This window comes from Sparus aurata, chromosome 1 (genome assembly GCF_900880675.1).
Source record: "Sparus aurata chromosome 1, fSpaAur1.1, whole genome shotgun sequence".
Lineage (NCBI taxonomy): Eukaryota > Metazoa > Chordata > Actinopteri > Spariformes > Sparidae > Sparus > Sparus aurata.
In genome coordinates this window covers 28,043,087-28,055,687 of record NC_044187.1, presented here as the reverse complement: position 1 = coordinate 28,055,687, position 12,601 = coordinate 28,043,087, and the positions used below count along the sequence as shown (strand labels likewise).

The following is a 12,601-nucleotide window of genomic DNA, read 5'->3' as shown; positions in this document are numbered from 1 at the left end:
ATATTCAAGGCTCTATATGTGTGTGTGTGTGTGTGTTGGCCTATGGGTGATGCTGGAATATACATATAATATACATTTCTTCTTTTTGTCCTTCTTCTCTGCTCAAAGCAATTCTCTATAACAACAGACATGACCAGCATTGTATCGCAAAACACACGCAGATGAATGGCGTACAATGCTTCACAGCTTTTTAATTTGTGTGCACATGTCAGTGTACTGCTGTAGAGAGAGAGAGACGTGGGCATTGTGAGGTGAATCAGAAGCAGTCAGCGAGGAAGAAAGATAATTAGTTTCATTATATCAGTAAACAACATACAGAGGTATTAAACTACGCAAATTACAAAATGCATTTAGCACCAATTCCCTGGCACTTATCCTTGATGATTATGAATGATGAGTGGCTTCTCATGGCTCAAATAATTTTCAGAACATAAAACAGGTGGTCAGCAGAAACAGAAACCAATTAAGGTAATAAAAGCAGCACAGTGGCTGAGTGGTTTGATTTTTTGCATGGTTTTATTGACTTTCTCTCATGTGCTCCACTTTCCCACCTTGATCCAATGACACAGGGATTTTAAATTGTCCGAAAAAAAGAACGAGGAAGACAGAATCATAACAGTGAGAACTGAGAGAAAACCATAAAATATTTGTGACTGATGCTGTTTCCAACGCCGTAAAAGCTTTTAATCATTTCCTCGTCAAGAAAGGCAATCACTGTCAACTAGCCATGTGATTACAGCAAAAAAGGGAGTCATTTTTTCAAAGTAAAGCCCGCAACGTCTTCTATGGATGAAAAAACAGGCATCCTTGTTGGACGAAAAAGCATCTGACTGTTCAAATTAAACCCAATCCAGCCCAGTTGCTATGGTAATGGTGAGTAAGAATTTCATTGACACAAAAAATGAGTCTGGTCGAGATCCAATCAACGGCTTAACAAACTCCATGTATGTGCATTAACAGTCTTGACTTGTACGTCACATGACTGCTAGACTCATAGGTCTTGTGCTCCTTCCTCTACCTTGTGCTTCTAATTTTTACCAACACAGAGAAGATTATATTTTTACCCATGTCCGTTTGCTTTTTCAGTATTTTAAAGGCATCCTCGGGACAATTACCTGCCATGTTTGAGGACAAGACCTTGGATCATAAGTCAAATCATGATCTTTTCCTTACCCTAGTAGCTAATGTTAACATCACTAATGCCAGCTAGCTAGCATTAAGCCAGTACAGTATACTGTGGAAATCAGCCATTTTCACATTTTGTTTATACATTTTACACAAACTGGCAACTACCAAGACTGTTCATCACTGATGAAACACAAATACCAACTGTCAGGTTTCTTACACAAAGAAAAAATAATCATCATTTTGGACCCAACAAACAGTGTAAAATCATTAGTTCACAATCATCATAATTTTTAAGGAAAAGGGATACTTTCTGCAAGCTCTGTGGATGTTTTCCTTTCTTTTTTTGTTTTATAAATTTCTCTACAAAACAATATCAATATGACCTTTAAGTCTGGAACTTCATCATGTTTTAATACTTCATATTTTAATAATTTATATTGCAAGAACAGCATAAACTGTAATGTGATAGGATCCATTTATAGACAAAATAGCTAGATAGGAGATCTGGCCTGGCCAACCCGGGCTTTAATTCCCGAAAAAAATAATATAGTGGGGCTAAAATCCAATAAATCCAGTATTGCCAGTCCTGCTCATTGATTTGCATCATTGCCCACAATGGCCTAATACACCTGGAGATATTAAAGGCACAGTTACTTTGGTATGAATTATACAGCTTCATTTCTGATGGGTAACACATTTCTATCATCTCAGGTTAGATAAGATCGCATCACTTAAACTTAATGTGGCCTTCAACTCAGAGTGTGACCGAGAAAACCAATGAATGAGCAATCACCCAATCAGTCTCCACGCTCTCCTTTTTCATATCGTCTCCCATATTGGTTCAGGTATTATTTCCATTTGGTCATATTTTCAATTATGTTCAGTTTTCTGGGCTGACAAACTCCAGCGCTGAAAATGTAACGGCGAGAAATAAATCTTCCTAAGACATCCATATGCCACATGCACATACAAACACAATGCACACCCACCAGAACTCCTCATTCCCTCAGTGCACTATTGTCTTTGCCTCTACTGTCATGTTGAATAGCAGCGATGGCCCACAGCCAAAAGCATTTTCCAGGTTCTTATCTAATCCTTCTCCGTCACATAGATAAACACATAAGATGATGCTTCTGCAGATTTCTACTTTAATTCATGTAGCACTTAACTTTTATTCACCTTCAACAGCAGCACTGATTTACTGGGTGTGAATATACACTCTACATAAACATACAATAAAACAGACTTTTATAATGTTATGATCTTTATGACACACTGGGAATAACACAATAAATAACGTGGCATTACACAGTGAATTATGTTGTCTTTTTTGCCTCTGCTGCTGCTTTAAATCCAATTCTTACAATCATTTATTTATTTTTTTTACTTTTCTGTTTTTGTGTGTGTGTCGTTGTTTGTGTGTGTGTGTGTGTGTTTGTGAGTGTGCGCGTGTGTGTCCTGTCAAAGTGCTGAGCACCCTTTTCAGTGATCTAGGTGTTTCCGACAGGCCCGACTAGTTTTATGACTCTCAATAATGAGAGTGAAGGTGTCTGCCAGCTCTTGCATAAAATGACAAACCGCAAATGTTCACCTCTGTGTAACATATTTCAATAACTGTGAGATTTATGAGCAGTAAGAGAGTGTGTGTGTGTTTTACAACTGTGACATTCAACCAGGCAAACTGGGAGGCAAAGGCGGGTAGCTAGGACTGATGGCAGGAGATGCACGTATGATGGTCACAGCCATGAAGTGGGTGGCTGATACTGAGTAAGACGAGTGTCGCATATGGGAATGTGAAGCATTTTTGTATGTACTGCGTCAGGATATGTTCTTAGAGAAGGACAATAAGCTCTGCACAATTCCTGTGGAGAGTAGAGAGCAATCTCAGAAGCAGCAAGTGTGTGTGTGTGTGTGTGTGTGTGTGACTTTAATGCATCCACTGTCCTCCTCAAGCATTCAAAACTGTAAAAACTTAATGTGTTCTTGAGATGAAAGATCTATATTTAAAAAAGAAAAAAATAGAGAACAGGTGAGACACCATCTGCATTAAGCGCAACAGCCTGAGAGGTTTTTTTTGCCATATGTGCTCCTTATTATTCCTCCAAACTGAGAGCAAACCACAGGGCAAGTTGAAGGAATGCTCCATTTGCATCATCAAAATAGTAAAAAGAGCCTTATGTTAATGCACTATGTAGTTTTGGGGAGGAAATTTTAATTACAAGAGAAAGATCTTCATTGACTGACTTTTTTAATTCCTACACAATCTAAATAAACAAACTCTCTTTGTTCTCATGACTGAATAAACTTTGTTTATCAGTGGCGCACCCTGCCACCTTTTCAGCTTCAAACAGTGTTCTGGGACCTTATTTTCCTCTGAGAACAGCTGGTCTATTCAGCTATGGAAAAACAAATATTGTTTGTGTTATTACCTCATTAATATTGTAAATATTAAAACTGTAAGTCTGAATTTCTTCTCCAAAATTACACCTTTAAGAGAATTTTCATCAGTTTGATTATTTTCCATCAGAATATAAGATCATTTCTATTTTATGTATCTAAGATGTAACAGTGGTCGACTCAGACTCAGGACTCCTCTCTTTTAGGCTGCTGACTATTGATACCTGCAACTTTATAACCCATAAAATATAACACACAGTAAATCCAAACAATAGTAGCCAGGAGCAGCGAGGATATCAGGGATGGGAGACAACGTGTGATCAGCTAAACAAAAGAAGATCTCTATCGCCTCTCTGTGGATTCCAGATGTTACTACAGTAATGACTTGGCTTTGAGGGGGACCTCACTGACCACCACCAGGGTCGGAAGGGTTACTTTAAAAAAATATGTTCTAATATAGTTACTGCCTACCTGACCTAACCTGATTCATTTCTGTTAAAGGACATGAAATCTAATTACATCTTCTTTTCTGTAAGTCTACCAGAGTACAGTAACAATTTTTTGTATCCTAATTACATAATCGTGTTATGGTATGTATTTTTTTTCTCCCAGAGCTTGACCACCAGCCCCAACAAACAGATATATCATACCGTTATTGTGTTGCCTTCATGTACCCACAAACTAAACATTGTGTTTAATTTCTATTTTTCATAAAGACATTGATTCTTAAAAAGTTAGGACACAAACAAAACACCTATTTGGAACATTGTATAGGTAAACAGGTTCACTGGTAAAAGGGGTGTATGATGACCAGGTATGAACGGTGCGTCCTTGAAGTGCTCATTACTCACAAGAAAGGAAGGGGCGAGCTGCACTACTTTGTGAAACATATGATTGTATAAAGGATATAACTACACTGGCTCAGGAACACTTCATATTCGTCATTAAACACAGTTCATTTGCAAATAGTTGCATTCTGGTTCACACTTCATTAATGGAATTAAAGGAATGGGAAGTGGAGAAAATGCCATCCAAAAGGTGTATACTTTTATATATTGAGACTGAGACAAACAAACCAAGTTCTCATTAGGCTACTGCAAGTCCCAGCATGTGACAGCTGAGTTCATCGCTTTCCAAAATGATGAGTTTGCATCCAGGAAATCACTGATGAAAAGCCACATAGACTCAACACAAAAGCCAGACATTACTGCTTAGTAACTACAGTCTGCTCTAAAATAAAGCAAAAAAACAACAACAACAAAAAAAAAACATTTGGAGAAATTTAACAGTCTGGAATCAGGCTAGTTAATGACCCATAAAGACTCTTCAGAACCCCTGCACCTGGTTCATGGGGTAATTATAATATATTACATCTAATATAAATATACGAATCAATATTTTTTGCGTAACAATGGAATGGAATTACTATGTGTATGTCAACATGATTGCACCGATGAAGACACGGAAAATTCCGCTCAGCAATAGTGTCTGTTTTGGTTTGAGTGCCCTCAACTTTAAAGGTCATACTGATAACACTTTTCTTTACGTGATCAAATCGTTTTTTTAAAATAACACATTGTAGAGAGGTGCAGAATAAAAAGTACCTCTTTTACTTAAACACATTATTATGATTGTGAAAACAATTATTTTGTTGGTCCAGAATTATTGTTTTGTTCATCTCTGTGTAAGAATTATGACGGTTGGTTCCAGCTTCTAACAAGGTTAGACAGCCAATAGTATAATGTGGTACCTGTGTTTCATCAGCATCGAGAGTCTCGGTAGTTGCCAGTTATTGGAATGAATCTAGAAAAAGCTGAGTTCTACAATATGTGCCAGGATACTGTGTGGCCTAATGTAAGCCAACTGTGACCTTTACCTTAGCTAGCAAGAGTTAGCGAGTTAATGTTAGGGTTAGAAATGTTAATGTTAGCAACGTTAATGTTAGCTAGCGTTAACAACCTTAGGTAGTGCAACAAACAGGGCAAACACTTGAGGGGGTTGATGATTCGAACTACAGCCGTGTGACGTGAACACAATGGAAGGGGGAGATAGAAAATAACATCTGTTGGCTGTGAAAGAGATACATTTTTTTTTTAAAGTAGATGCACACCATCAGCAGAGCTAAAAGAAACACGACCCTAAACGGATGATACATCATTTAGTTCCATGTCCCATGTTTATGTGAGTGTTGAGTGCAAAAACGTTCATCATCGCATCTTAAACCAAGCAGGATTGGCTGGAGGTCACGGAGACATAGGATTATGTCTTATGCATTTCAATACATTTCATAATCTTATATAATAATATCTGATGATACTGACTGCTAACTTACTGGTCAATTACTGGTTAGCTATTGACTGGTGGGTGTCATGGATGTAGCTGAAGGCCATTTGAGGTGAAGAAAAGACCACTGAATGAAAACAAATCAGACCAGAATCCAGCTGATAGAAGACTGCTGCTCAGTAAGTGATCACATCAGATTTCACCTCCTTATTTACCTGTAATGCTTTCTTTGGAAAACTTTGACACCTGCAAGAACATGTTGAGGAGTGCCATATCATATGCTGACTATCAGCATTCTTCTTCCTTCCTCGCTCCTTTCCAGTCTCTGTTTTCAAACTTCCTGTCTCTACAGGCAACAGCACAAACACAATAAAGCTGCTTCCTAATGATGGACATTTAATTGGGTTGTGCATTCAAAATATTCCATGAGGAAACTGAGGTCATGTGTTGTTCTCTCAGAGTTTGGTAACCTTAGAAGTCAGGGAGACGAACATTCTAACGAAGTAGAAAAACTTGTCACACATATCAGCATTTCATGTCGGACCAAGAAAGAACAGCAGCCTCTTAGGAGACAGGGGCCAGTTTGACAAAGGGAATTAGTACCGAGGCGGTTTTCTTGCTAGGTTTGGAACCTGGCAGCCTGGGATTGAGTCAACAAGGACCGCTTACCGAGCTAACAGGTAATTACAGTTTGTGCTTCAGCACCAGAAATGCAGTTATCTGTCTACCAGGAAACTCTATTAATCACCTCAGTACTCTATTGACCTCCGTATTTGTTCTCGAATGCTGCGTACAGCCCTGGTTAGGGGGTCCATCCATCCATCCATTGTCTGTAACCGCTTGTCCTTCGCAGGGTCGAGGGTGCTGGAGCCAATCCCAGACGACATTGGGCAAGCAGCGGCCAAGTCGACAGTTCATAACAGGGCTGAAATATAGGGACAAACCATTCATGCTCACATCCACAACACTTCAACAGAACTTCTGCCTCAAGGGAAATTTAAATAAATGATCCACAGGCAACCTAGAGATGATGATCACGTGAAAATTGTGATTTATGGCCCCTTTAATCCTCAGCGAGAGGACGAATTCATGTGTCAGCAGCACAGGACAGTCTACAGAGGAGGGAAACATAAATAACAAATCTCATATGAATAAATATGGCAAAATATTCAAAAGCTGTATAATTTTCCCCATGTCTGGGCAGAATAAAGCGTGATTTTGCGTCTTTGAAACTGCAGGGTTAAACCGTGTGCTGACCAGCATCTGAAGGAATGAATATTTCCAGAGTGTGGCTGAAATGGCAGCATCCTAAATAAACTGGCACTGATTTGAAGACATCAGGAGTCAGGAGGAGCAGGAGTGTGGTGTGTCTGAGTCGGGGCTTTCATTAAGAATAAAGTTAATCTAGTTTGTGTAATCCCTCTATCTCGCAGGCCTGTCAATCCCACAACATGCGGCCGCCAACAAACCAGCCCAGGCAGGCCACATTTCCGGCCGTGCCCGGTTCCCGTTGCCATGGAGATGACGTCATGCTGCAGCACCGGGGCGAACGGCGCAGGCGCGGACGATTGGGAAAGCGAGACAGAGCTTCCGACGCAGCCAGAACTCCTCCGCCATTCAGCCACACTGTCGACTGAGGGCCAGGACCGAGCAGCAGCAACAGAACCGGAGCCCGTCGTCAGCTTCCCCCGTCAGTCCAGCAGCTCTCCGTGAGACCCTTCCCCACACCGCAGCGACAACATGCGTGAGATAGTGCACCTGCAGGCCGGGCAGTGCGGGAACCAGATTGGAGCGAAGGTAGGGAGAAAACACCCAGAGACCCCGTCGGCGACGATACCTGTTAACGGTCGTCGGTTTTATGTGACTGAATTCAAGTGTGGCCGTGATGCTGCCATAGTGAGGGCCGCAAAGAGGACGAGCCGTCCACAGGAAACACTAAATAGGTCAACACGACGGGGTGGAAAGTGTTGTATAAGACTGGTTAGAGGCAGCGCACAATAGCATCGTTGAGGATGGGCGGTGGCAAGCCGAGACATCCCTGCTGATGCCCTCTCAATGATGACAGTGTGCGTGTGTGTGTGTTTGTCAGAGAGAGAGAGAGAGAGAGAGGGGTGTGGCTCAGACACTGAAATCACTGGAACGCCGACAGCCATGCAGTCAATATTTTTAACACACACACAACTAGGTCATATTTAATCATTGTAATAATAATGACTTGAAAGAAAATGACAGTAGCGTGATATTTATAATCATCCCTGCTTTAAAAAAAAAAAAAAAAATCAGAATTTGTGTCCATTCTTTGAAGGTATCGATGGATCAGATGGATTAGGGGTCGATTCAAACGTTATTCTGAGGCTGCCATGTTTTTAGCATTGATTAAATATGTCAGTTATTCTGCCAGCTCATCTGTCAATCATTCCCTCGATGAAATAATGAAAACTGGTCACCACAAGGTGATGGCTTCGGGTTGCCTGCTTCAGTCCAAAATCCTTTACGTTTGAGAGGCCGAAACAAGCAAATTGTTCACATTTATGCTTTGAAAATGATTTGAGTGAACATTTGATCATTACATTTGATGTCTGTTAACTTACCGTCAATCAGCTAATTGATTAATAGATCTCTTCAGCATTATAGTACTAACATGAACTGTCTTCTGCCCAATCAACCCACCTGTATGTAGTTCTGGGAGGTGATCAGTGACGAGCACGGCATCGACCCGACAGGATCCTACCATGGAGACAGTGACCTGCAGCTGGACAGAATCAATGTCTACTATAATGAGGCTTCAGGTCAGGACTGTTCAAAATAGCCAGAAGCACGTGTTACTGTGACCTTGTTGTTCTAATGGTTCGTCTTCTCTTTTCTAATAATGTGTTCTGACATGTGCATTCATGTTCCAGGAGGGAAGTACGTGCCGAGGGCCATCTTGGTGGATCTTGAGCCAGGCACCATGGACTCTGTCCGCTCCGGCCCCTTCGGACAGATCTTCAGACCTGACAACTTTGTCTTCGGTATATGATCCACCACACTCCAGACTTATGTTGATTATTACACAGGAAAAGGAAAGGTCATATTAATTATCAGCATATTAGAGAGTTGCTACATTCCATATAGCAATTGAGTCTAAATGATAAACCCAGACAGCTGGCGAGAAACTAATTAACACCCTCGTTTCAGGCCAGAGTGGAGCCGGTAACAACTGGGCAAAGGGCCACTACACAGAAGGAGCTGAGCTGGTGGACTCGGTCCTGGATGTGGTGAGGAAGGAGGCTGAGAGCTGCGACTGCCTCCAGGGTTTCCAGCTTACACACTCCCTGGGTGGTGGTACCGGCTCTGGTATGGGAACTCTGCTCATCAGCAAGATCCGTGAGGAATACCCTGATCGTATCATGAACACTTTCAGTGTGGTGCCCTCTCCTAAGGTACAGAAAAATGTTCCACTGTTTATTGGTGTTTGTTTTTCCTTTTATGGCTTTTTATTCCCCTGATCTTTGCCTGTTGTGCCTCTAGGTGTCAGACACAGTGGTGGAGCCCTACAACGCAACCCTGTCTGTCCACCAGCTGGTTGAGAACACAGATGAGACTTACTGCATCGACAACGAGGCCCTCTATGACATCTGCTTCCGCACCCTCAAACTCACCACACCCACATACGGAGACCTCAACCACCTGGTCTCTGCCACCATGAGTGGGGTGACAACTTGCCTGCGTTTCCCTGGCCAGCTCAATGCTGACCTCCGCAAACTGGCCGTCAACATGGTGCCCTTCCCTCGCCTGCACTTCTTCATGCCAGGCTTTGCCCCTCTCACCAGCAGGGGCAGCCAGCAGTACAGAGCCCTCTCTGTGCCAGAACTCACTCAGCAGATGTTTGACGCCAAGAACATGATGGCCGCCTGTGACCCGCGCCACGGCCGCTACCTGACAGTGGCAGCTGTGTTCCGTGGCCGCATGTCCATGAAGGAGGTGGACGAGCAGATGCTGAACGTGCAGAACAAGAACAGCAGCTACTTCGTAGAGTGGATCCCAAACAACGTCAAGACGGCCGTGTGCGACATCCCGCCCCGTGGGCTCAAGATGGCTGCCACATTCATCGGCAACAGCACAGCTATCCAGGAGCTGTTCAAGCGCATCTCTGAGCAGTTCACCGCCATGTTCCGCCGCAAGGCCTTCCTACACTGGTACACCGGCGAGGGCATGGATGAGATGGAGTTCACAGAGGCGGAGAGCAACATGAACGACCTGGTGTCCGAGTACCAGCAGTACCAGGATGCCACGGCTGAGGAGGGAGAGTTTGAGGAGGAGGGAGAGGAGGAGGTGGCCTAAGGCTAAAATCACTCATCATTTCTCACCTGCACTCATCATAACCACATCCAACCATCCATCCACTGATTTCACCCCTACTCTGCTCCTATTCTGTTCCTTTTTCTGTTGCAGCTCTCTCCTCTCTCTGTTCTCTTATCCCTGTATTCCCTCTTTTTCCCTTTCTCTCTGCCTCTCTACTTTCTTCCAGCCAGAGTAGGATTTACAACACTACATCATCTCTCCCATCTCAGTGCTCATATAGAGGTAGCTAATACAGGTGTGCTCGTGGTCTTTTTGTCAGTAGCTTTCTGTTTATCATCATCAGTCAAACAGCACCTGGGCCAAGTATTCAATAAAGCTGTCCAACCCACACAATTATTATCACTTGTCTAATCTGGCATTGACTGAAATAAATCTGTTGGAAAAAATATCACTTTGTATCTTTGTGTTTCTTGTGTCTGATTCGTTTTGATTGAAATATTTTAAATACAAACAAAATAAAAAGGATGATTAAATCATCAGGGACCAAGTACAATATTGAACGCAAATGTGATATGTTGTATCAGCTGTGTTATCTGTGGTCCATTGGCAGGTCAGGACTAAACATTGACACTGACAGGACAGCACTAAGCTAGCTGGACAAGATACAAAACACAACCTCTCAAACAATAGATTTCTTCTGACTCGAATAGACAAGAGTGTATCAATAACTTTTGATGAGGCACATTTTGGCTTTCAGACTTACTGGTGATGCCACAATATGAAGGCAAACCAAAATGGAGACCTGCATTGTCGACAGATTAGGCAGTTTTGCTTGGACGCCACAGGGAGGCAGTATGAGACAGATGAGTTTAATGTCTCTGCCTGAGCAGGACGATGCCTTTTTTTGTAGGATGATACTTTTTTTCCACCATGATACCTGAAAGATCAAATGTTATGACGTGTCCAATACTTATTTATAGTAAAGCACAAGATTTTGAAGCCTGCTTACTTGAGCAATAACAAGACGCACCATCCTAGCTAGTTTCCCACATAACTCATACGACATGACCAAGCATGCATTTTCTATAGGAAACAACCGCTAGACCATACTGACACAGCAGCCAATATCACACTTAGGGTGGGAATCTTCAGTGCAGGGATAATGTAATGTTGCTGTGTTCCAGGTTGCAAATCCTATAAATGGGGGGTATCTGACAAACTGTTGTCATTTTACTGCTTCCTGATTGATCAGCAACTGTAAAGACAATGGATCTACTGTTCCATTGTCTGTCCGACTACGTTTATACCACAGACAATGGATAATGAAAATCTGTAGGGGCATTGGGCCATAATTCAAGATAAAACAACAACTTTGATTACCCTTGAGCTAGGGTTAAGTTACGGTTAGCCTTCAACCATGTCCTAGCTAACTGTGATGGTGTAGCATGATGCAGTTGGAATGGCATAAATTAATCCTAAAATATGAATGTTTATTTTAAATGGGCTATATGTAAGAGTTCTAGTTGAAAACATAAAAAATGATGTACCAACAGAGTGTGAATGAATAAAAGTTTTGACAGTCTGATGTCTACTTAAGTTAGCATGCCGCGGTCCATCCTGGTCCAAAGCTCCTGTGCTAGTAGTGTAAACAATAACACTCCCTTGGTCCCTGAGTCCTCAGTCTGAGCAGTGATCTGCTGCCCCCAATTTGTATGAAGTATGAGTATGAATTTACAGGTGGCCAATTCTCACATGTTGCACATTTAAGCCAGAAAGTGAGAATTTACTGGATGTAATCAAACAGTAGACCTTATGTTAGCTAGGAACGAGTTGAATGCTAAGGTTGTCTAACGGTATCTGATGGGTTTATCAAATGTGTTGTTTTTCTTTTAAGTAAATCCAGAATTTCACTATCCATCATCTCTTTAGTTGCTGGTCAGTCGGGAAGCAGTTTAATGATAATTATTTGTCAGATTTCCAAGGTTTATAAAACTCTCGATGTAGAACACAGTTGCATGACATCATCCCGGTGTTCGAGCTTCTCAGTCTGAGCATGACGTGAGGTGAAAATGGCAACCCTTTGAAAATGGTCAATAAACACATCCCGAACATCAGCTCCACTTTTCTTGATGGACTACAAAAGGATCCATGCACTGGGGAGACTATTTGTCTCACGGCTGTGAGTGTTAATGACAGTTTCTCTTCATGTGTATAACGGTTGATCAGGCAGTAGTAGGTCAACCAAATACAAGATGAAATCAAAGGGGGAGGAAATTGCGATCAGATTTCTGTTTGCTAATTAAAGGCTAACTTTTTACCTGATGGCTTTGGAAATAAATAAGTAGCCTTAATAGGAAAATAGAGGGGGAAGTCATCAAAAGACAAGTAACGGAAATTAAAGAGAAGTGAATATGAGAAGTTTCGGAGAGGTGGTCTTATAACAGACGTCATACTTACATATACACACACTGACACATCACACATACCGACATAGATCAGGAAGTGTTCT

At 41.9% G+C, this 12,601-nt stretch overlaps 1 protein-coding gene across 1 annotated transcript; it reads left to right on the top strand.

Annotated features, from left to right (window-relative positions):
- The first annotated feature begins 7,343 nt into the window (after nucleotides 1–7,343).
- LOC115586164 (tubulin beta-4B chain-like) lies at nucleotides 7,344–10,540 on the top strand. Its single transcript, XM_030424974.1, has 5 exons — nucleotides 7,344–7,605; nucleotides 8,489–8,597; nucleotides 8,709–8,819; nucleotides 8,986–9,230; nucleotides 9,319–10,540. The coding sequence occupies exons 1-5, from the start codon at nucleotides 7,549–7,551 to the stop codon at nucleotides 10,129–10,131; spliced, it is 1,335 nt and encodes a 444-aa protein (XP_030280834.1). The 5' UTR covers nucleotides 7,344–7,548; the 3' UTR covers nucleotides 10,132–10,540.
- Nucleotides 10,541–12,601: the final 2,061 nt, after the last annotated feature.